Source organism: Crocodylus siamensis, chromosome 2, assembly GCF_052110815.1.
Source record: "Crocodylus siamensis isolate JL-2025a chromosome 2, ASM5211081v1, whole genome shotgun sequence".
Lineage (NCBI taxonomy): Eukaryota > Metazoa > Chordata > Crocodylia > Crocodylidae > Crocodylus > Crocodylus siamensis.
The window spans coordinates 35,090,805-35,116,656 of NC_143396.1; the positions used below are offsets into that span (position 1 = coordinate 35,090,805).

General features: G+C 40.1%; 1 protein-coding gene across 8 annotated transcripts in view; it reads left to right on the forward strand.

Moving 5' to 3' along the window:
• Nucleotides 1–25,852, forward strand: part of SLIT2 (slit guidance ligand 2) — a 453,521-nt gene that overhangs the window by 413,461 nt on the left and 14,208 nt on the right. For all 8 annotated transcript variants that reach the window (XM_090035691.1, XM_090035688.1, XM_090035693.1 and 5 more), the window contains 4 exons: nucleotides 14,636–14,729; nucleotides 16,711–16,848; nucleotides 16,941–17,181; nucleotides 17,548–17,678. In XM_090035691.1, coding sequence (XP_089891817.1) covers nucleotides 14,636–14,729; nucleotides 16,711–16,848; nucleotides 16,941–17,181; nucleotides 17,548–17,678 — 604 coding nt within the window. The remainder of the gene's footprint in view (nucleotides 1–14,635; nucleotides 14,730–16,710; nucleotides 16,849–16,940; nucleotides 17,182–17,547; nucleotides 17,679–25,852) is intronic.

Sequence of the window (25,852 nt, forward strand, 5' to 3'; positions counted from 1 at the left end):
AAGTTCATGCAGAAAAGATTCATTACTACTAATAGTCCAAGCCAGTCACCTTAGTGAAGAACAGCCAGGAAAGAAAAAAAACACAGGAACTGTGAATGTCTAAAATCAATCCTTTTTGCTTTCCATCTTCTACCTGTACAAAATATTAATTGAACAGTAAGATTACTTCTTGCTGCTTCAGAGCAGTGGTTGTTGCAGGACTTTACCTCTTCACTAAAGCATAATGGTGGCAAGAATACAATATTTCTTACCCTCCCTTCTCTTCTACCATACATGGACTCCCCAATAACTTTCTTATTGTTCATCTCAGTAAGCCGGAATCCAGGTCCAAACCATTGCTATTATCCACAAAGGACTATTCAGGACTCTTATATTGGGCTTAGTACTGTAGCTCTGTGGACTCCATGGCCCCAGTTAGAGAGTACAGATCCTGAAATTTGGTAACTTCATAGAACAGGAAGGAGAATCTTTTGTGTATTTGGATGTATAAGCTATCTGGGTCTTTGTACATGGCAAAAAATTGGCCTTTAAAGTAGCTTAAGTGCCTTTTTACACTGCTTTAATGGCATTGCTGTTTGCACGCTCGGCAGCATAGTCCACTTTAAATTACTTTGGTATGTAGCAAGATAAGACATCTTTGAGGTGTTTTACTTTGCTACCTAACGAAGTACAACAGTGCATGGGGCACTGGAAGCTTACTTGCTCAGGGCTTGGCAGGCCCCAGGCAGCTCAGGGGCTGTGAGACCTGGCGGCAGCCCATGCAGGCAGGCTCCACTAAAGAAGAAAAAAAGTGGTCTTTTTTTCTTCCTGGAGCCTGCCTGCCTGCCTGCCTGAGCTGTGGGGGGCTTGGTGTTTTCCTCCATGGCTGTGGAGGGGCTGGTGCTTCCCTCTGCGACTGTAGCGCCCCACAGGACCCCCCCGTGCCAGGTGCCAGCAGGTGGGTGCTGCCTGGGGTCCCCCACACAGCTCAGGGACTGCTCAGCCTGCTGGCAGCTCACCACACCCTCTCCTCCACTGCCAAAGAGGCAGGTACATCCATCCAGGTTTATCTTAAACCAGTTTTGGGTATTTTGAAAGGGGTGTACTGAACTTCAGTCATGTTACAGATTTAAACAGGTTTCCATTCACTTGTACCAATTTATTTGTTAGTTCTGTCTCTAGCCCTGGTGATCTGGTTTGAGGAAGGCAAGAGGAGCAGTGCTTGCTCCACTCCTCTGCTTCCTGTGAAGCAACAGGGAAAGATTTAACATCCCTATCCCAGACCAGGATTTGGGGAACAAGTCCATTCCACTCAGTCTCAGTAATGGAGTGAAGACAGCACTAAATTAAAGCTCCCTGACATTTTCCCAAAGTGGGAAGCACTGGCTTGGGAAGGCCCGGGAGCTTTTCCCCTGGCTCTATTCTTCCTGATCCCCAGGGGGAGTTAAGCCAGGACAAAGAATACAGACATTCTGTCTCCCATGAGAATTTTTTCTGGGAACAATTTAACCCTGGTTGTTCATAGGTTATTTTTCTCCTAGAGTGGCCATTTTTGCTGTGGGAGAAAAAGCTTGAAAGTCTATACGCATTTAGTTTCTACTAGGAGACCAAAAAGGGAAGTGAATAGCAGAAATAAAGGCCATACCCAAAATATAGCTATTCATCTTTTGTTTAAGCCATGGAATTCTAGCTTGACTGCCACAATCCCTTGACTATTTTAAGGTTTAAACCAAGACTTGGAGCTTGCAATTTGTAAACCTTGTCTCAAAATAAGGGTGGGTCACAGTGCACAGTTGTAAGAAATGTCAGTTAATCTGATAACTGCATTCCTACACCAGCTGCAATTTCAAAATGTCTGGATGGCATGACCCCACATAGAGTGAATGAAAGCAACTGAATGAGTACATTTATATAGTGACAAGGGCCATATCTGAAAGAAAAAGACACAGTCATCGGTTTAAGTACATGTTTCTCCTGTAACTATTTCCTCACTTTTACCTGAGTGGAGTCTCAGCCAGCTAGCCACTACCAATTGTACAATCTCTTAGACACTGGGTAAGTCATTTAACAATGGGGGAGAGGGTGAGATAGAACTAGCTGGATGTTGTGAGCACACTGAAGTCATTGCAACCCCTTCCTCTTAGCTTTCCCAGAGGTTTTATGAGCCCATTGAACATGTTGAGAACTCATTTTTATGATCTTTCTTCTCCTGGCAACTTTGTAACATATGTGCTTGTTTGTTCTATGGCTTTGGTCTCAGGCCTTCTGTCTAGATAGGATGGATAGCCATAGTCAAAAACCTTTTGGATCAGGAACATCACAGGGCCATGATTATTTTTGGTTAGGAGGAACACCAGACTAAAGTTTGTTTTTTATACAATAGCATAAAATTGTTGTTTGGCTATATTTGCATCATTTCTATATTATTTTGTGTAAGAACCTTTAGTGCTAGGGAGATGTTGAAATAGACCGGGGAAAACAAACTCTTGGCACTGTGTTTTTAGTTTGATGTCTACATCATAGATGTGTTCATTTTTAGTCCTGAAACAAAACACTGGAAAGAATGTACATTTAAAAAAAAAAAAAAGGCAAGCTGTATCTGGGGAAATGTCAATTTTTTTTTCTGTGAAGGACCTAATACTGTCCTTGAATCCTTGTACAGCAAAAATTTATCCTAATGTACTGTGAACCAAATTTCTGTTCTTGGTAGTTTTAAATGCATTGAATTTAAAGAGTATGATACAAATTTAAAAATATACCTCAACCTTCCAGTGCCTTAAACCCTGAGGGCCAGTTTCTGGACTCAAATACCGGTATGCATATGTGGGGGTGGACATTCTCAAATCAGTTGCCATAATTCCAACCTGTGTACCCTAGCTGATTTTTTAAAGACATCTGACAGTGAGGATCATGTAAGAGGTGTGATAGAAAAGTTTTGTGATCAATGATACATTTTTCACATTGCTCATATTTTTTAATAATCTAACTCATTAGCAGCACACACAAAAGAGACATCTTAAATATGTTACAGACTTTGATAGTATTCCGGCAACTGTATTCCTAAAAATCAATTAAAGTGAATAATTATGAAATTCAGGAGTCAGATCCTTGTACCATAGACTTTAATAAATAATACCCACCCGTATTAACAGAGGATCTGTAAATAACCCTGTCCACCTTTTGGTAGGTTGATGGGGAGAGTAGCTTAGCTTACATTTTTACATGTACGTTCATTTTAGGACCTAAGGTTCTCATTCTGTTTTTAGCCCTTCTTGTATTTGTCTCTATTCAGGATTTCATAGTACCTGGTAACTGAATGTAAAACTGCACCCTACTAGAATAGTTTTTTACATGCCTGGCTTTCTAAAGGTGTGGTTTAATGTTTCTACTGCACAGGATAAAGAAAATTTGGTTAGAAATTGGCAATCCTAATTGTAAATCATTCATTCTTAAAGTTTAATTTTGGCACATAGTGGGCCTGACAGAATCTAAAACTTACCTCTAAAAAGAGGAGTTTCTGCTAAGAGGTAAAATTTCAAAACATGTCAAAGACTGTTTGATGCCAAAACTTATCATCATTTGGCTCTACCCACACCATTATGAAAATTGATAGCTTTTTCTAACAGTTGTTTTCATTTTTTTTTTTAATGTGGCTTGTAATTTTTAGGGGCTTTTTTTGTATGGTCAGAATTGGATATCCTGTGTTCAGATTATGCCTGTCTATTAACATTACCATTACAATACCAAAAACCAGTGTGGCATGTGCTCTGTACTATAAACTCTCTTAAGATTTCAGAAGTTAACTGTGAAACCAACAGTAAGCATATTGGCTCTGCAAAGGTCCAGAGTTGGTGATAGACTTTGAGAAGTAAAACACCTATAAAATTCTTCATATTATGTCCTGCCCTATTTAACTTTGCTGTGTCCTCTTAACATCATCTCCCTTTTCTTCACCTTGAAATCTAGTGAATGTGAGATCATTACTTGTACATCCTATAGATTAAAGTTGATCATTTCTCTTGCTCATTACCATCAGCCATTAAATCATAGTCAGTACCTGGTCCAGCAGTTGAATTCTTTCAATTCCGACAAAGGCATATACTTCTTACCTTGTTTGTTTGTTTTGCTCTGTGGTAGGAAAAATTTTGAGCTTGCTTCACTATGCTATGTCAACCACTCTGCTGCTGTAGCTGTGCATTAGCTTAATGTGCTCTGCTGTTGTATTACAATGTAAAAAGTCTCTTGTCTCTTCTGTCTTTGTCGCTGCAAGCTGCTAATCTGAATGAAGTGGAAAAAGGTCAGTTGTCTTTTAAGCCTATTTTCACTTATTTTGGTTTCTCGCTTTCCTTTCCCTTAGGTACATGGATGAGAGTTTTTACACTTGGTCAAATTATATAGGTAACATGTAAGGAGATTACGCTACACGCTCAGATCAGGTGTTTCAATCTTGCTTGGTATTCATGTGTCAAATTCTGCTAAAGATTCAGATCTTTGCACAAAAAACAATCATACAAGAACAGACCATTAATACTGTATGCATTGTCTTATTCAAACATGGTAAAACTTAAGCAGCAACTCAAGGAACCAATAAAAATGGCCTATGCTGGAGTTGGTTTCCTATTGTACCCAGTAAGGACTAAGTGCTATTTGAGTTCAGTTCTAATTAATTCTATATTAGAATGCAGCATTAATTTATTTTCTTACCTAAATTGTGCTGCTAAAATTAGACTATGATATAAAATAGCGAGCCTCCTGTTCATCATTTTAATGACCATGTGTTATGGCACATAATAGTATCTAAAACTCACACTCTGATTTGTTACATTATGGGAAGGTATATATTCTTAATTTTAAGTATCCCGCTATTTTGGGTTTCTCTGGAAAGATCATTGTCATTAAGACCTGGGATTATTGTTTAAGGTTTTTCTTTTCTATGTTTATTTTCCCCAGGGAAAAATCTGTCATTTGAGTAGTGGATGGTGGCTACTTCCCCCTTAGAATCATGTTTATATAGTTACATATTGAAGGAGTTTGGGAAATACATGCCAGTCTTAATAGGTTATATTGTATTTTTCTTCCCGTTCACTTGATAAACATAAAAAAATTATAAAACAAATAATATGGAACCAGTAACTGAAGACATTCTGATCAGCTACTTGAATTACACGTTTAGACCATTTTCTAACATTGGCATTTGACCTTTATTACTTAAATGCTGAACATAACCCTGTTTCCTCTTCCTTATGTCCTCCACTTTCCCAGCACGCTGTCCCTTCCCTCCATCACAACAAACCCTTTTAGACAATAGTAAAAGGTAGAATTATGCATTCAGAATCTGTTATATGATTTCAGAATTCAGTGCTACAAATTGCTGGGAATGGCTTACTAAAAAGAAACCTAGAATGCTCATTATTGGGGGTTGTATGTGCTATTCTCAGATCCTGTGCTCTCCCCCTCCTCTGGTAGCTCATCACTATGATTACCTGTTAGGCTGGCATACACCCAGTTTGTTTTGTGGTAATTTCTTCATGTATCTTTAGGAAATTAGCTGTCATGAGAATACAACATCATGATTTGCAAATAAAGCTCGAGTCCTTGTATATTCTTACTTTTACTATTGTACCAAAGCCATGCTGATACACAGTACTGTAACAAAGAATTTTGGCACCTGGGGCAAGCCCACAGTGGCAGCCCACCCTCACCCCACACACAGATTTAGGGGGCACATGCCCCCACCCCCCATGCTTGCTTAGGAGTACATGAAGTGGCAGGAGCTGCCCTCCCCCAGTCCCCACGCCACTCCGTATGAGTTGCTCATGGCTCTGTCTGTGTCCTGTCCTGACTTGGCAGCACCTGCTGGCATCCCTTCACTTTGGTGCCTGAGGCAGTCACCCTGCTCACCCCCTTGCTACAATACTGTTGAGATATTCATTAATATAAAGTTTTTAGTTGAAAGCTGCATTACAGGTGTGTAAAGTAGTTTTATTTGTGTCTCATTTTCACTGAATTCTTCTAATAGGAATTAAACATGATTGGGATTTTCTTTCAGTAAATTACTGATGTTTCCTTTTAGTAATGAAAACTATAAAAGGGTGATTAGTGATTTTGAAATCCATAGATAACCAATAGTATTTAAAATATGGAGATGTTATGCATAGACTCTGGTCTCCACTTCTAGCTGGAGCAGATGTTATTATGATATAATAATGCTTGCTTCTAGTTGAAATGTTGTTTTATGAGAGATTAAGAGGGCAGGGGAGAAATCTGATCAGAAATAGAGTAATTGTAAATGTATGAAACAAGTCTGAAAAACATAATATACTGTAATTATTGATTCGGCTGGGAGCAAAAACACACAACAAATTATCATAAACTCAGGAGATGTAAACTCAGGCTGAAGATGAGATTTAAGCAGCTGTACAGAAATGTGAGACATATTTAGGCTGTTTAGCTAACTAGTATAACATGAAAGTCTTTTCAGCTGTGCATAAAATGGAACTAGAATGCCAATTTATTTCCTACAGGCATGTTTGCAAATGCAATGAAAAGGAATGTAATATAAATTAAATGCTTCAGTCATTGTAAGGAAACACCATACAAAAATTATATAGAACCTATTTTACATTATTTTGCAAATGATAGTATTTATACATACTTTTTGTTAAAATGATGAGTCAAGCCATGAATATATCTAATTCAGAGTACCATTCAACTCTGGAAGTTAAATTAGGCATGTGATTAAACACATAAGCAATCCCATTTAAGACTGCTTCACATCAAATTATATGCCTTATTATTCTATTGAATTGGGGCTTTGGTATTGTGACAAGAAGTATTGAAAATATTATGATTTATGGAGAAAATGGAGAGGGATACTTTTAGTACCTTCATTTTGTGTTGCTCGTAATAATTTTTTTCCATTTATTGTAACTTATTTCAAATATTTCAAATGTAATGTAACTTATTATTTCTAAAGTTAATTAATTTCTACTCTGCTGAAGGGCCCAATCCTAAGAACACACCCATAGCAGGAATGGGCTTCAGGGGTGGCTGTAGTGCCCCCCAGTAGCCACACAGCTCCTATCCCACTCCAGCTCCCTGGGTCCCCTATCTTTTCTCTCGTCTGCCATGCCTTGATGTAGTTAGTTGTTCTGTGAAAAGGGAGTCTGCTGTAGTGTCCCAAAGTGAGCCCTCATCTGTCTTTCTGCTAGCAGGTCCCTCCTGGACTCTGTTAGTTTCAGTTTCACCTGTTATGCTATGTGGGCCCTCCTGGCTTGCTCATGCCCCAAGGCATCTATTGCCATAAGGGCTATTTGTGCCCTCCTTCCACCTCTACAGCTACACCCATGCCTTCCAGATGTTATCCATCAATCACTCTCAGGTTAGGCCTCCTTAGGCCTCTCCACCCTTGTTGGGGCCTCAACCTTCCTGGTCTCCATCCCTTTCTTCTAACTAGCCCCTTTAACCTAGGCCCACTGCACTAAATCTGACTCCAGGCCTCCCTATCTCACCTCTTTTCTAGGCTCTAGGACCCTGGCCCTGGTCTGACACCCTTTCTGGGCTATGGGCCCCTAGCCCTCCTGGCTTCAGGTCAACTTTATTGTCTCTATTGGCTTTGACCCTCTTGGTCTCTACGTGTCTGTGTCTTGAGCTCCAGCTGCTAGCAGGCTCAAAATACCTCATGTCCCTCAGGTACCCCTGTGACTTCTGCCCAGGACCTGGCAGGACTCAGATACCCTTGGGTGTGCCCCTTGGGTGTGCTCCATGGCCCACAGACTTCCCCCACTGGTCACACTTGGTCCTCCAGTTTGAACATGAAACCAAAATATGGCTGGTGACTCTCCAGCCCCCCACAGGGGTTTTCACTGTGGGCCTGATGATCAGGCTGCCTTCAGGGAAGCTTACTGCTGCTACCCTTTCTGCCTTAACAATGTCCCTACTGCTCAAGCAGGGCTCTGCCCTATTGTCCTATTGCTAAAGCAGCTAACCCCACAATAGGCAGTCATGGCTTATGAGTCCCTGGCTGCCTGTTCCCTATTGAAGGCATAGTCCTTATGTGCTTTTATTGATGTTATTACTTTTAGCAATTAATAAGTAAGATCTAGATCTTATTTATTATCATGGAGCTTAGATGACTGGATTTAAACAATGCTATAAAATTTAAATAATAACATCTAGGGTTTGTATTTTAAAGAATTTTCATGGTCTGATTTTTCAGTGGTTTCAGTAATGTTAATATTCTGAGTGATAATCTGCCTCTTAATACTACTGAGAAGTCTTCTGTTTATAAAAAAACAACTGAAATTTAGAATTTTTTAATTACGTTTTTTAATATGGTAAATACTCAGATGCTTAAGGTTGATACAGTACCTACATATTCTGGAGCAAGTAAAACTGAACACTTCTTAATACGTGTAACACCAACATGTGCCTCTATTTCTGGGAGCAGACTAGTGGGGGCCAGACTGGGAAGGTTTATAGCCTGAATCAGCTCCTGCCTCCTTTAGGCTGTTCAGAGAACTCTAATGCAGGAGGAATCCACATGTGCCACAGCCCTTTCTGGGCCTGCTGTATACTAGGAGCATGGGGAAGTTTTACCTGGAAGCAGCAGCACCTGATTGAGAAGCACTGAGTTAAATTGAGGCAGCAGCAGCAGGAGTTATCAATTAGGGAGCTGCCACATTTAAAAAAAAAAGTAGTAGAGAGGTTCCCTAACTGAAAGTTTGAGAATCACTGCTCTACATTAAACTTGTTTTTCAATGTATCCTAATTGTTCAGTTACCCAAAATAGCACTAGTAGTAGTTTAAATCCTTCTGAATGTGATTGCATTATCCCATATTATTTGCTGTATTTTTGTCCAGAAAACCTTGATATTTGATATTAAATAATCTCATTCAAATCATAAGCTTAAATTACAATGTGGAGAGGACATGGAGTTGAATACTCTGTCCACTCAAATAATAAAGGATCCCCTGTCATAAATGTGTTGTATAACAACCCATGTGTATGACATCCATGTTGTCTGACTGTTCCTAATTAAACAGTGGGATGTTTTCATAGATATATATATATATTCCCCCACAGTTGACTTTTTTTAACATAAATAATCTGTTCTCTATGATCTTCTAAATGACTTAGCCTTGAAGTTTAAAAATTATTGCATTACTAAGTAAAGAGTCAAAAAGCTTGAGGCAGAATCAATCCAATCTTTGCAGGGTAGTTTAAAATGCACAGATTAAATTGAAACAGAAGTGAACAGACATTTACCTTTGATTCAGGAAATGCAGCCACATACCTGCAGTAGCTCAGGCCAGAAGCCGGAGGGGCACTAGACTATGGTTCCCTGGCACATAGCCAGCATGAGCTGTATGTTCGCTTCTGCTTCCTGCTGCCCTACAAGGTCTCTAGGATTTGCATTCCAGAAATATAGCCGTAGGACTCTGCAGGGTTGTTCATCACTTCCTTTTCCTGCTTCCAGGTGTCTCTGGGATCTGTAGTCCACAGTTGCAGCCAGCAGTAAGTTTGAGAGGGGAGAGGGGTGTTCAATCCCCATTCCCTGGCCCCAGGCCCCAGCTGGAGTTTTCCTGGTGAGGGGGAGTCCTCACCCCTGCAGACTGGCTGCATCCCCAGCCAGGCCCTCGCCCTTCCCTGACCCACATCCCCTTGTCATCCAGTCCTCACTGTTCTAGCTAGGAAGCAGAGGGGTAGGGCCAGCCCTGCTGTCTGGAGCAGACAACACAACCCACCCCAGGGCTGAAAAGTATGCTGGGATGCTGGAGGACTGTGATTTAACTTGAACTGTGAACAGGTCTGGGACAAATTTCATAAACCAGTTTGACCCAAATCAGTTCTGTCTGATATTACATTCAACCTTGTTTATCATAAACCAGTTTCAGCCATTTTGAAACTGGTTTATATGCACTGAGCTTCTGTTCTGTTACAGGTTTAAATCAGTTTCTGATCACTTAAAATAGTTTATGTGTAACTTCTGTCCCTCACTCAAGACTCTAAAGATTCTTAGCGGTGAACTTCCAAAAGCCTAAGTTCTGATTCTATTCCATGTATAAATGAATGTTCATATCAAGAATTTATATGAAACATTGTTAAATAAGGTGGTGAATGCTGCATTCACAAGCATTCTCCTTTACTGAGAAGCATGACAGAAAAAATCTTGAAATAAAATCCCTAAATTAAAGCATGAATATTAGGGCTGTGCAAAATTTCAGCAGCTGTTTCATTTTGGCCTGTTTCAGTGCCCTAAACACTGAATCCAAAACAAAATGGAAGGCTCCAAAACATCTCCGAAACAAAATGAAACCATCCAAAATGTTTCAGAAATGTTTTGGAGGTTTCAGAATGTTTTGGAGGCAAGCTTATGGGGAAACAGAAACTCAAAAGATGGAGGGGGAAGGGTTGGGGTGGGGAAGAACTCCTCTGATATTGACATCTGTAGCTAACCAGTGTCTGTGATCTGTCCCTGAAGTCCTTTTCAGTCCCAGTGCTCTGGGGGAGGGATGGCAGCCTGCTGTCATCCCATACACAGATCTGGGGGCCTACATCCCCCGGGAGGAGTCTGGCACAGCCCCACAGTACTCCTAGTGGATGTGGGCCCCTGGATCTGCATATGGTGTTATTGCTGGCTGGGGCCAGGGCCTGCACCTGAGTCTGCTTGGTGTAGTATATGCCGAGCACTGGAAAGAACCCAGTGCTGGTGCTGGCACCAGTTGGCAGTGGCAGCCTGCTGTCATCCCATGCACAGATCTGGGGGCCCACATCCCCCGGGAGGAGTCCGGCACAGCCCTGCTTTTAAAGTGCCAGGAGGCTGGGGCTGAGTGGGAGATGGGGCTGGGCAGGGCAGCCATGGGGGCTTCCCCCTGCCTGGGGAGAGGCAGGCATAGCCAGAGGAGCTGCCCTGCTGTGCTTGCCTCTCCCTGCCTGATCTGAATCTCCAAATCAGCCCTGAAACAGATTTGGCCAGATAGAAACAGAACAGTGATCCAGAACACCAAAACGAATCACTGTCCTCTGAAACTGAAATGAAACATAGCCATTTCGCATAGTTCTCATATGTAAGTTATCAACACTGTCATAGTTATAATGTTTTTATATACCAAAGAAAAATGCATTGGAATCCAGTGTAGATGATGACTCATTATCCCAGGTCACTGCTGCAGTCGGCTGTAGGAAAGGTGGTAATAATTGTCCCAAATAACTGTGGAAAACTACACCAATGGGAATCCACCAGTGTATTTTTTACAGTTCTTTTTATGGGAGTTACATTATGCTTCTGCTCTGTTTAAACATGCTGCAACCCCAAGCTTTCAGGTAACTCTCCAACTTCTTTCTCCTTCTCAGTAAAACTAAAAAGCATAACAGTGTACCTTTGCAAGTCTGTCATGAATTTCATTTTCATCACTTATTAATTTAATTAATTAAAAATGGTTACATTGTATTTATTTTTCTTCTTTTTTTCAACTTAATATGCTAAAAGTGCATCTTGTTTCACCAGTTAGATTCTGAAAATTCTTCTATCTAAACAGAGCATTGCTAAATTTAGGACAGTTGTATTGTAAGTCCCTGCAGCATGCTGCTTCAAAAACACTGGTGAGGCTGTGCAAGCAATTAAAGACCTTGTGCATCTCTATTTATTTTTACTTCCACGTTCCTCACCTTCCTCCCCGCTCGCCCCCTGCCATTATATACATCCATGCACAAATAGAGCATCAGGTGTGCAAGGATTTTTTTGAAAATTTGGCCACGATTTGCTTCATTTGTTTGGAAATCCTTTGTGAGTGCTGCTTCATTTACCAGACACGCACCGTTTACCCTAAACCAGACTTTGTTCATAAGTTCTTTACTGAGCTGCTTTACTATTCTGGCCACACAACTTCTCATTTTTTTGCTGTTATCCAGTATTTCCCTTCCTGGCGATGCTTTAAAGAATTGTTGAATTGAATGTTTCCTCCGTGGATGGACTTCCTGCTTTATTTAATAAAATTTATTGAAAGAAATTTTGCAGTTTAGTCGAAAGAGGGATTTATTTTGTTTTGTTTAATTGCATATGCAAGGCAATTCTTCCTCTTTTCAAGCTCCCAAGGTGTCATCCCTTTAAGTCAACCAGATTTAGAATATAGTTTGGCTGGGCAGAGGTTGATATCCCCACCAGCAAAACATCTATAATTTTTGCAAAGCTTCCAAAGGCTCTCAGATATGGTTGCTAATGTCTCCACACAATATGGAAGCAGTTGGCTGAATTTGCTAGAAAAGTTGTGTTGATTTTATATTTTGCAGTTTGCAGATATGGCTTTATGGACATTTCAGTTTTCCCGATATGGAAGTGAGTTGGATCCTTGTCTAATAAGGAGCAATTTAGACAAGGATGATCCCAATTTAAGAAGAGATTTGGATAAAATGACCCCTTTGGAACAACTGCACGCCTATTTTTGTATAATTTCTGTGGTACTATAAACCTAGTGGCATCCCTCAATGGCCCCCCAGCAATCCTCCCTCCAGCTCAATATACTATATATCAGAACCAGGAATACCAGGAGGATTCCACAGAGTTAACTAATGTGTAGCACGTTTGACAGGAAATTTTGCATGTCAATGTTAGTGATAAAACCGGTTGGAGTACAACAATCTGCCCATAAGAACAACTAGTACAGGTTCAGTAAAGCAGACAACGATTATTGTACGTGAGTGCCAGTTCAGCTTTTATCTACACATCATGACATTTTGCCATTGAAATAGTTCTGAAAGTAGGAAGTACATTTCAGGGGTATAAGGTGTGGCTGTGTTGGTCTAAGGACATAAGAAGATAAAGTTCTTTCGGTAAATCTGCTATCTTTCATTAGACCAGCAAGCTTTCGAGTACAAATACCCTTTGTCAGGCTAAGGAAGTGTCTGTGCAGTAGCTCCACTGCACATTTTTTTGTGATGCTTACTGTGAAGTAGCCTAATAACTGTGCGATAGCATATTAACACAGTTTTTGATCGGCATGCTACTGAGTGTATTATTAGGCTACTGTGCAGTCAGCTTTTTGTGTAGATGCACCCACTATATCTTGGCCATATGTTGTATGAAAAATTGCTTCCTTTTACCATTTGTTTATTTCATCACCAGTCCTTCGGGGGGGAAAAGGGATCTGTTTTTGGTTTTGTTTCAATGCTGTAATATGTTTGAACTATGTTCAGTTACCATCATTTGTTGACTAAATAATATTATTGATGATTTCCCAGAGGACCATTGACCAGTCTGTGCCTAATGGTCACTGAATTATTACCTCATAGCACATTTTGTCAGGACTCTGTGGCATGGATGGTCTGTTTGGTTAAGACACTGCAGTTCTACAGGAAAAGGGTAGTATTAGCTGACTGGTAGTGCAGTGCCAGTGTTCTTTGGAAACCTTTGTATAGCATCTGTCTGGAACCTGTTGACATGAATTTTCTAATGGCTAGGTCTGGATTGGCACAGCTATGTATTGAACATTATGTGTATGAATTTTCTTAGCTATTAACCCAGTACTCCAAGGTGAATACTACTAACACCTCAGTTGGGGCGGTATTTTAATAAAAAGTTGTTAATCTTGAATTGAAAAAAACAAGCTGTTTAACAACAGATGGTTGAGCAGTTTACAAGCTGGTGATGTGCTTCTTTTTTTCCACTTGGCTAAGTCATGTATGCTTTCTTTTGAACAGCAAAAAAATGTTGGCCATTCTTTAATTTTCACTTGCTGTTAATCTGTGAGCTGCTGCTTAATTTTTTTAATAGTTTGGTTTTCCTTTCAATTTAGAGAACAACTCTGTTAATATTTAACTTCACCAAGCAGAGACTAGGGTAGCAGATAAAATTAGGTCTAATGTTCTTGATATGCAGCCTTTCATATTGTCAGAGACAGATACTCTTGCTGTGAGACTAAGCCATATGTGTGTTCTGCTCCTCTTCTTGTCTCGTGTTCCAGTCCTGTTGGTTCTCTCTCCTTCTCCTTCAATGTATACATCCATTAACAATTACAGAAAGAGTCATAAGCCATTATAGTCTTCTGGCAGTTGCCTTTCTATATGGGCTGTTTCTGAAGCTTGTTGCACCCAGGAGACACGATGGGAAAGAGACAATAAGCACACAAATGGAGAACTGGGGATCAGAGTATTATACCAGCTTCTCCACATTCTTGCAGCAAAGGAGCGCTGCCTCAGTGGTGATGGATTTTTAGAATCCCCTGACTCGTTCCCGTCTCTTTCCTTCAGTATCCACTGCTACTGCTTCTGTGATTACTCTGTCCTTCTTGCTAACTGGAGCAAAAGGCAAGGGGCACCCTTGCTAACTCAGGGCCTCCCTTATGGGCTTCTGAACACTGTACTGCAACTAGCTGTTTATTTTGAAATGGAAAACATTTTTAAATGTAAGAAATAACATGTATATTGCTTGATAAGTGAGTGACTTTGAACTGGGGAAGCTGTTTTCCTACGAATAGCAGAAAAAAATCAGAATGTGCAGCAATATTAATTTATTACTATTCAGGTATAGAATGTATTTAGATGTTAAAAGTTAAAATCACAGACGCTGTTTGACTGTAATAAGAGCTGAAATCAAGCCAACCATTGTCAAGGGCCTGCAGTATTCTCACTGAGTTGACAATGTATATTGTGTTGCAGGTGAGCTGTGTGAAGAGAAATTAGATTTCTGTGCCCAAGACCTGAACCCTTGTCAACATGAATCAAAGTGCATCTTGACATCCAAGGGATACAAGTAAGCCTAAACTGTTGCCATAGTACAACAAAGACTGTATTTTTGTCATTCTCTTATCCTATTCAATTTCTTTGTTGTTTTCAGTGCGAGTAAATGAATAGCCATAGTATATGTAAATGTATACAAGGGACTGAACAGACACATTTGTTTTCATGTAGACCTATGTATTAAGATACAGATTCTCTATTGAATCTGGAAGTCTTTAGCAATGCCCTTAGCAGTGTAGATTAAATTGAAACAATGAAGAATAAATAATTTTCATTCTTCTCTGTGATAATACACAATCCTTCTGGTAATCAGGACTATGAAAAGAATAATGAATTTAAATTAAAGTGGGATTATTGTACTGCTCTGTGTGTAGTAATTGCAAAACAGGTTATTTGTAAAACACATTATAAAGTAAGGAAGTTCATCACTAGGAAGACTAATCTTTAATTACATGACATCCTTATTATGGTTAATTACTATGTACGCTTTAAAAAGTGTTTCTAATAGAATTTAGATTAGTAAATTTAAGAAATGGAATGCTTTCCACTACCGTTCATGAGCACCTATTTTGTATGCTGTATTTATTGTGCCAAAATTAGCTTATAGTATTAAAATTGCCACCCTCCTACCTTTTACATGATAGTTTATTTTAAAAGTGGCATACTTTATTTGAAAATATTCAAAAGTACATACAGAAAATCTGAGAGTTTAAACAGGAGCATGCTACTAGAGTTGTTTTGATAAAAATTGTTGTGTACCATATTGATTTTCTTATTGCTATATCAGTAAAACTAGTATTGTTCATTGTATTTTACTGCACAGTTAATAAATCTTTCATATTACATTTTGAGATTTTAAATCAGAAAATGATACATGCACTAGCTGCACATGCATGATCTCACTTACTCAGCTTTTTAGCGTTTTAATAGTGCTATATATTGTTTTTTTCCCATCATTTATTTATCACTTTTGTTTGACAAAACCAGAGAAACATTTTATCCATGTGCTTAAAAAGTTATGTAGATATTTAAATTTATACTTTGTGCTTTCAAATGACTTTTAGGCAGTAAAAGTCTGAGACTATCAGCAAAATCACTAATGTGATCACTAGATCTGATACAGTTAATAAGGACTTTAACAGTAAAAAAAAAGTAAAATTAAGTTTTAGAAAGGAGCTTTGGTGAAAGTATGTATTGTAATTTTTTCGCTTTGATTTTTCAGATCATTCTTAGTTTTCTCTCAATTTAGCATATTCCGTTTTCCTTGGAGAAATCTCATTAACATTAGGGATTAATATTGCATGGACAAAGAACTGCTGTTAACCACTTTTAAATCAGTGATATTGGATGGGGGAGGAGTTTGTTACTATAAAATAAAAGATAATCGTAGTGAGACCAGAGTAAGTTCATAGGATACTAAGCTGTTTCTTTTCAATTTTGAAATTTAAATGAAAAAACAGTTTCTTTTGATCACTCTCACAGTACAGAGTTATTCCATTTATTATTATGCACTAACAGACAAACAATATACTACACTTGACTACAAATACAAAATACGATTTGTCCTGACCCACTAACCTGGATCAACATATTTGCTTATTGGTAGTGAGTGTACGTTACTCATAAATTCCAAAGAGAACTTTCAGAGTGATTCAGGGTGGCCTCAGGACTAAAACAATGAATATTTGATACAATATCAGAAAATCAGTGAGCACAATGTGAGAGGCAAACCTATATTCATTACCACACCAGAGTCTACATGTAAAGTGATTAATCATATATATAGTCTTTCAACACCTCACTAAAGTTATATTTTAATACCACATTTCTATTGAACTGTAACTTGAAAATAAAAAGAGATCTTCTATCTTTTCCACTAACTGGAGATGCATGTAGTAAATAGTTAAAAATATATTAATTCTATGGCATTTCTTAAGTGCATTGTTTTATTAAAAAAGGCATAGAGACAACAATTGTGCTTTCCTGTTTAATAGATGTGACTGCACACCTGGATATATAGGTGAGCATTGTGATATTGACTTTGATGACTGCCAAGACAACAAGTGTAAAAATGGAGCCCAGTGCACTGATGCAGTAAATGGATATACTTGTATATGCCCAGAAGGATACAGGTGAGAGACACTTGAGAGAGGACAAATATATCTATGCTTCTCAGGCTAGAGATGATTTCCTCTAAAGTACTGGCTTTTATATTTATCTTTAGTGGCCTCTTTTGTGAGTTTTCACCACCAATGGTTCTACCTCGCACCAGTCCTTGTGATAATTATGAGTGTCAGAATGGAGCCCAGTGCATCATAAAAGGAAATGAACCAATTTGTCAGTGTTTGTCAGGTTATCAGGGAGAGAAATGTGAAAAGCTGGTCAGCATAAACTTTGTGAACAAAGAATCCTACCTACAAATTCCTTCAGCCAAGATCCGTCCCCAGACCAATATCACGCTGCAGGTAAGATGGAGTACAGTAGCTCTTACTGAACTAGTTTTTGTTATTTTCTTTTCTGTACACAAGTGCAAGTTAGCTTGGATCAAAGTTATTATATACAAAAATAAGTAAAACAAAAGTTTGCATTAGGTCATTTGAACTTTAGACCTTCTCTACAGAGAGCTCGTAGAGCCATTTAGAGAAATTTCTATTATCTTTACAACTGATTTAATTACTGGTAGAAAAAAAAATCATTACCCATAATTAAGAGTTTTAGAAGAAAAAAAGAAGTATTACTAATAAGGATACAACTGGTCATGGAATTAATTTTACATTTTAGTTTTATTTGGAATACACATTTATGTTTAGACGCATTTACTTTTTCATCAGATTGCTACAGATGAAGACAGTGGCATCCTTTTGTACAAAGGTGACAAAGATCACATAGCAATGGAATTGTACCGTGGTCGAGTGAGGGTCAGTTATGACACAGGATTGTATCCAGCATCTGCCATTTACAGGTGAGCCAAAGGGAATATTTTTTGACAAAACGTAATGTCAAACTTTATGAAATTGAAATGCTGTAACTGAAACACATGATTTGAATAGGAAAAATTTCTGTAGGGGCTATAGATGTTCCTAATTTGAAGCTAAGTAAAAGACAGATTTCAGCAGGATATTTACAGTTCTGTTTTATTAGAACACACACTTAGCCTTTCCTCTTACTTTCCCCAGAAAGAATTACCAAGCCTATAGCATATTCAAAAGTGCACAAATTAGTGAATCTGTGTAGACAAGAGTGAAATCACAATTCCTCTGTTTTCTCCATGTCTAATAGTCCTTACTTGTGGTACTTTCCCCATCAAGAGCAACTAGAGGAAAAGGGGAGATAAGACCAACCCTGAACAAAATCTCCACTCTGCCTCCAAACCTGTACAGAGGCAGATTGCATACCTCCTTTAGGCAGAAATCTTGCATGGGATTTTTAGGTTTTAAATTCAATTTCTCTCACTTTCATCGGTGTTGTTTTTGTTCATGAAGGAACTACCATCAAAAACATCATCTTCTGAATTTCTAAGAAACATTAATGGAGGAATGCTTTGCCCCCATCTTTACTCCAAATTCATGGAGCTGGCCAGTTGAAGTAAAAGGCCAAGAGGGGTGCAGACAGAAGTGATGTAATCCAGTCCCTGAAAGCCCCATGTTACAGCTGTGTCGCAGCACACATGCACAGCTGCTGAGCACTTTTAAAATGGCTGATGGCATGAAAAATTAAACCTGGTTAAGTCAGGTATTACATTAAGGCACTCAGAAGCAGAGCACCAGAACTTGTATTCCCTCCACAGTTATTTTTTTACACAGTTACATTTTTTACATGCCCAGCCCTATCCCCCTGGATGTCAAGGGGAAAGAGGGGGAGCTGCCCTCCACCTCCCCCAACTACTTCTGTTGAGGTATTGGGGGAAGCTGTGTCGTGGTTAAATCAGGGCTGGCTCTGTTCCACCCTGCCCCCCAGCTTTGGCCATTCAGTACCTGGGAGCTCCATGCTGGCCATTCCTGGCTGCTGAATGGCCAGACCTGAGGGGGAGGGGGAGGGAATGGAGCCACCTCATCATAGGCCCGACCCATCTCCCTCCAGTGCCGCAATCAGGGTACCTGGGGAGGAGGGACACGAGGTGAGGGGGCCCCATTCCTTGTGTCATCTCCCCCTCACCAGTTCTGGCTGGAAACTCCCTCTCCTCTCCCCTCCCCCTCCCTTACTGACAGCCCAGGAGCCTGGGTGGGGAGGCAAGGCTGAAAAAAGGGGCAGTTCAGCAATGTCCTGGGAGGCTGCTGGAGCACGCCACCTGCTGGCCTGGGATGGCACAGGCTGGTTCCAGCCTCCTCTTCCTCACCCACCCCCCCGCCCACAAGTTAGAGACATTGCCCAGTATCCCATCTCTAACTGAGGATCTCTAACTCGTGGCACTTTATGTAAAGTACCCTGAGTAAAGAGTGGGGCCCTAACATCTGCCTGCACTCGAGATGTCATCATTGCTTGATTCCAACTGCTACAATGTGGAAAATTCTCAGAGGCAAAGGTGAAGATCCCAGCTGGTTCTTAAGCTAGGCCCATACCAAACCAATTCATCACATTAGGGGGAATTTCTCCCTGCTTAGACCAGGCAAACAACCAGCAGCTTGAAATCCTAGATAAGATTTTCAAAGCCCTTTTCCTAACACAATGGCCCAAATCCAACTCAACTTTTAAAAAGATCAGTAGGACTAAGGTAGCTTACTTTAGATGTATACATAGCATTTTATTAATTTTAGCAGCATATTAATTTTAGATCCTACATCTTCCCCAGGAGACTTGTAACTCTCTGTAAGTCACAAAAATGGCGAAAGAGAAGAAAGAACAGAACGCTTGCAGCTTTTATCTTTGTAGCCTAGTGGTTAGGTAACTTGCCCAGAGAGGTGAAAACAAGTTATAGGTCCTTCTCACTCAGAGAGCATTTGAACCTATGACTGGTTACAGACATTAAAAAAAAAAAAAAAAAAAAAAAGAAATGTGCTTTATTGGAAAAAGCAGTGCATTGATTCAGCCTGGTTCTGCAGTGTCTGTATAGATTTGTTGCTTCAGCGGGGCTTTTTGAGACTTTTATCAAATGCTGAATCAGTCGGTTATTAGATAAAAGTGCCAAAAGGCCCCACTAAAACACTTGATCTCTACAAATGTCAGGTGAGCCGGGTCCAACTAATGTGCTGCCTCTTCTGAGCATGTGCTGGGCTCGGTGCAGGAGCGCGCCAAGTTTAAAATGAAGTGCTGTTTGTTTGTTTTGGTTTTTTTAATATCTGTAAGCAGCCTATATGTATATCCCAACTTCAGCAGCTCTTCTGTGTTCCTGTCAGCAGAAAAGTTAATCATGGCTTTTCTGAGAATAATATTTCAGGGACTTACACAAAAGGTACGTGTCTTTTTGGGGGAGCGGGATTACTGCTGTGCATACATGATCAGAATGCATCCTCAGAAGGGCAAGTTGAGTTGTGCAAGTGGCAGAAAATGCCATTTACAAGGTTAATATTGTACACATAAAGCAGAGTTGGATTTCAGCCAGCCCCTCTAGTGCTTCCAGAAAGGAAGAACAAAGGGGTGTGAGCCCAGCTAAAGTAAATGCATTTATATTTGAATTATTTCTTATGAGCTCTTCTCTCTGCAGTATTCACCCAGGTGTACTGATGGTCATTATGGCTATGTTTATGCTCAGTGTGGAATCCAAGACATGTGATGGAAATTGTAGAAGCTATGCCTGTTATACATTCTGATGGGGATATTTTGTTTAAAATAAATTACCTTTACAAATGATTGCCTTCAAATGGCAATATAGAATCAAAAGCTTAAATGTATATCCTGGGGAAATAATGCTAGCTCTGTTAGGTAATATAAAACCAAGAGAATTTGGTTTAGATGAATTACTATATATTCATATGCCTTCCATGGAAAAAAAACTTGTCCTTATAAAATGTACTGTTTTCTTTTAGATAAAAAAAAATAGCATGTATATTCAACAAGCATTTTAAAATTGTTTCTGTTCTTTGATATAACTTATTTTATGACATTTTGTTTATAGTTCTGATGAAATAATGTAATTCTAGGGGTTATATTTACATTTTAAACATGCACATTTGATTGAATTTAGTAAGAATAGGCTTAAAGTTAGCAAAGAAACAAGGCAAGCTTTACAAATATGGTTGCTAGAACTGGATGGAACTCTTTTCTGAGTGTACAGTTGGAAAAAAATCTCATCATTCTTTCTGGAATACTTCTAAAAAGAAACTGTGTTCAGGTCCTTGTACTGGTAATAGTGGTTATTTCCCTTCATTTTATATATATTGAGTTTACCAGGTATCTCTGGAAAGCTGTCAGAAACTCATATTGCATATAATTCTGATTAGTTGTACTCCTGTTTGCTTAAATTATCTGAGCCATCAACTGTAACTGTTCCCATATTAAAAATATGCATCTTCCTCTCATCTATTGTATACATTTATGAAGAATTATTGCCCTATGTTGTGCAATTCAGTTTTTCAGAGAAACAGAAATTTTGAGGCCGACACTCAAAGATGTTGGCTGCCAACAGAAGTAACTTTTGAAATGTTTCCAAGTTCTCTTTGGGTAGGGGACATGCATACAGTCCCTGTGGTGCCGCCCAGCTAGAACACTATAAAATTGCCATAGCTGTATGCAGACAAAGCTCTCCAGCCAGGAAGCACTACAAGAAATGTTGGATATGTTTCCTTTATCATCTGTAAACCAATGATGATGGATAGAATTGGAGGGTGGTGAGCTCCCTCTAAACCATGCTCTCCTGCCATTGTCAGAGATGGAATACTGGGCAAGATGGCCCATTGGTCTGACCCAGTATGGCATTTCTTATGAAGCTGCAGCGATCCATGGCTACACTCCCTCCACGGGAAGGGGCAATGGAGGAGACAGGAAAGCAGAGGGTGCCAGAGTGGAGCAATAAGCAGGAGGGTGGTAGGAATTCTGACACTTCCTTTCCTTCTCTTCCCCCAACGGCAGAGGGCAAGGAGGCAAACAGAGCACTATGGGATAGTGCAGGACCCTGTCACCATACATGCATAACAAAGTGAAACCTTTCAAAGTACAGCTTTCCCTTGTTTTTTGTGTGTTCTGTATGCGTGAATTCACTCCTAATGCAGTGCTCCTTTTTATACCAAAAATTAATTATATGCAAGGTAAATTCACTCTTATGTGATTAGTGTGGTGCAAACCCACAGTCATCTGCCTTGTGCAGTGCATTGTGGGAGTGATGCACACCAAAATATAGTCTCCACTGTGGATCTGTGCTCCTCACTTATTATCTGTGACACATGTTTCTGTAGTTGCCATCCCCATTATGGCTTCTAAGCATCCCTCTAGCTTATCTCATACCCCTCTTCCTGGTCCATCAATGAAATGCAAGAGAACTTAACTAACACTGGAGACAAAATTGGAGATTTTGAACCATGCAGAAGCTGGTGAGGGGCCAGAAATATGGTAGAAATGAGTCTGGGGGTCAGTACAGTCGAGGTCTTGGAACATATCCCTATTTGTTACATTATAAAGTGGATTCTTTATGCAAATTTGAGTTATGCACCATTTTCCAGGAATGCATTTACAGCATAAAGTGAGGGAAACCTGTAGCACTCATTTAAAGAGATACTATTTTGGAGTGCTTCAGCTACTTTTTGAACTATTTCAAAGTCCATGTGCATTGTCACAGCTGGCCCATTATAATGTTTCAAAGGCATTTGAAACAGACTCTTGCCCACAACATTTCAGTAAAGTAGTTAAAATAGTGCACTATAGTTGTATGAATAAAAACAATATAACTTTAATTTGCATGATTTTTCTTCACAATATGATAATTTTGCAGCAGCATAGCTTTCAGAACAAGTAATGACACATTCTTTGACCCCAAAAGCTGTCATTCTGAATGAGAAGTGAGGAATGCAAGCAGACAATGAAAGAAGTATCATGGACAAAGATATCAGGACAATGTTCAGTAAAGCACATGTGTAGCTTGCGTTGTTAATTGTTCTCTATCACTTAAAAGATGGCAGAAGAAAGTTTTTAAAAAGCATTTGTGAGGGAGTAATGGAAATAGTGATTGTAATAGAGAGGGCTTAGGGGGGAAATGAACCTGTGGTAAACCTAAAAAAAACACAAGAGACCAAATATTTCCATATTGTGTTTGTTTGTGTTTATGCATATACATATACATGCCTGTCAGGTTCATGTAACTATTACTTGTTGAGCACAAGCAATGTTCTTGGAACCTATAGGATAAGTACAAATGCAATCATTGCACTGCAAGATGTTGCCCCCGGGCATTTCCAATCTCTTGGGAGCTTCATCTTTGCAAAGATTTGCATGCTATGCACTATTTTTTTTTTAAATATACAACAAACTGATGAAACCAGTACTTTCCCATGTTTTTCACAAATATTTCATAATTGTAGAAGAATGACGAGGCTTGGATTATGGTCTCCTTTCTGAACTCTGGAGGGGAGTGTGTGCACTGGCTTTTCTGCCCATCCTCTCTAAAATACTGCTCTCTTTTGCCCAACCTTTGTCTCCAATAAACCTATCTCCATACTTGTTTCCAGTTCCCACTGCTTCCCAGTCCCCATTTTTCACCGCAGGCTCCTCATCTCGTGTTTTAACCCCTATGCCAGCAATTTGTTTACCAGTCTCAGTTGTCTTCCTGTTCCTCAGTTGTATATTCTCTCTTTACACATCCTTTTTCCCACCCCACTGGCCCTCAAACTACACCTTGTACAGTCTCAGATTCCCCTTGGCATCTAATCTAATCTCACTCTCGCTACCACTTCTCATTTCGTTCCTCTGTTTCTCTATCCTGCCTCCAAGGCCCAGTTTCCCTTTCTCCTCTTGTCAGCCTCCAATCTAATTTTCAACCCACCCACCTCTTTGTCTCAGTTTGCTACCTCTGTTCATCTCCCCTCCAGCGCCATAAGCCTGACTCTGGTCCAGCTTATAGAGCTATATATGAATTAAGCAGATTCCTCCTGCATGCTACTTTGATCTTGAAAGTTAATCACAGAGGTCAAAGAAGAGAGAGTTTCCTTGGACTTAGTTCATATTCCTGGACCAGATCTAGAACATCCCATACCAGCCCTGACCTCCCACTTAAGGGAAAGTCCTGCTCAGCCATGGTTTGGAGCATACTAATGTGACTGTAGTCCTTGGGAATTTTTGCAGCTGAGGATGAGCCAACTGACACTTTTCAGAAACTAATAACCTGGAAAATATGACTGGAATTTCAAAGTGATGACAAATGACAGGTCCCTGACACAAACCCAACACCCTGCTAAATTTTAAATCCATACTCAAAACCTTTAAGGGATGCCAGAACTAGTCTTTCAAAGAACAGGGCACCAGAATTTTTAAACATGGACAAAAATGTGTATTTTCTGAAGCCTTCTTTTCAGAAACAATGGAACTCTTTTGGCAAAAGTTTTCCAGAAGACTTTAGCCTCAGGCAGACAGCCAGCATGAGAAACTTGAGCTCAAGCAGTTGAAGTTGTTCAAAATTATAAGCTACTGACAGCAGGGTGAGAAGAGGGGAAGTGTTGGGCCATTGTAAAAACAGGCAGTGTAACTAGCCTTACCTGTAGTAAATGTACATTTACACACACACTCAAGTATTTCATGTACACTTTTTAGTAGAGAATGGGTATACTATAATGACACCCATTTTTTGCAGATGGGGCCTGTGACAGGATCTTGACCAGCTGAAAAAAAACAGCCTGCCTGATCTGTCCAGTCCTTTATGAGCTGGAGTTGCCTGTTCACAAACCCCTGGTCCCCACTGCACCTCTGTCTCATCTGCCATGTCTTTCAGTTTGGAAGGCCAGTAGGAGAGATTGGGTGCTCTCACTTGGCATAGTGTTTGCTGGGCTTCTCCCTCTTCTTCCTCTGTCCTGAACTTGTGGGCAGTTCTCCCTCTCAGGTCCATTTCTGTATCTCCTTCCTTGATTTTCAAACCTTGCACCTGTAAACTTTGTTGGAGTCTCAGCCTGGCTTTAACCCCTTCTCTCTGGCTGGGGCCTAGCTCAAGGTCTACTGTTCTGGTCCTGGCTCCTAGGCCTGAGACCCATCTCTGCTCTTCTCGGGCATTGTTCTGGCTCTGGGCCCTCAGGGCCTGTCTCCAGCCCTCCTAGGGCACCAGTGGGACCTCCACTTGCCCAAGTATCTCAAGCCCAAACCACCGATTTAGTTCATAAACAAAGAAGACAAACAAACAAACAAAGAGCTAAGTGTCCACTTAGCAACAGAAAGTCCCAGCCTTTGGTAAGATACACAAAAAAATGGAAATTGAAAGTAGTATTCTTTCCAATGATAGTATCTCTCTGTGGGCAGTAAAGCTGCACAAGTAGGCTGCTTTTCCTTCCTTGGAAGTGCGTGTGTGTGTGTCTCTCTCTCTGTTTCCCTGCAGGTGGGTTGCCGTGCTTCTGCTTCATGAACTCCAAGATGCAGCTTCTCCTGCCTTTTTCCAGAGACTCTGACTCCAGTACCTCTCAGATGCTCTTCCCTCCCCCATTTCTGCTCCTCTGGTTGGGGTTTAGGTATCCAGGTGTATCTCCTCCCTCTCCCAGGGCTCAACTCCAAGCACCTGTGAATGAGTCACTAATCACTAAATCTGTAAGCCATTACACTACCCACTCTTGCTTCTTTAAAGAGACTGGCCCTCCTTTCCTAGCCTCCATCTCTCTCTCACTTCTCAGACCCTCTTGTCTCTTCCTCTCCATTACTCTCTTTCCCCTACATTGAATAACAGGGTGAGGTCGCCTGTTACATATCCCCCTAGCTTTTTTCTTTGTTGGCAGAGCAGGCAGGTGTTTGAGGTTCTACTTCATTTTCCTTGTACCATCTTGAAAAAAAAATCCATTTTCACATTTTTCCTCCCTAGATGGTATTCCATAGTAAAGCAATAGGGGTGTAAGCTTAAATACCAGTGTATAAGTATAGTACTATCTGTCTTCATCTGCTGTAGCCACTGAAGAGAGGCATGATCTGTAACCACTGTAAAGTGCCACCATAGCAGGTAACATCTTCATGTTTCTATGACTCACTTGATTGCCAGGCATTCCTTTCCAATCATCACATACACCTTCTCAGGAGGGTTTA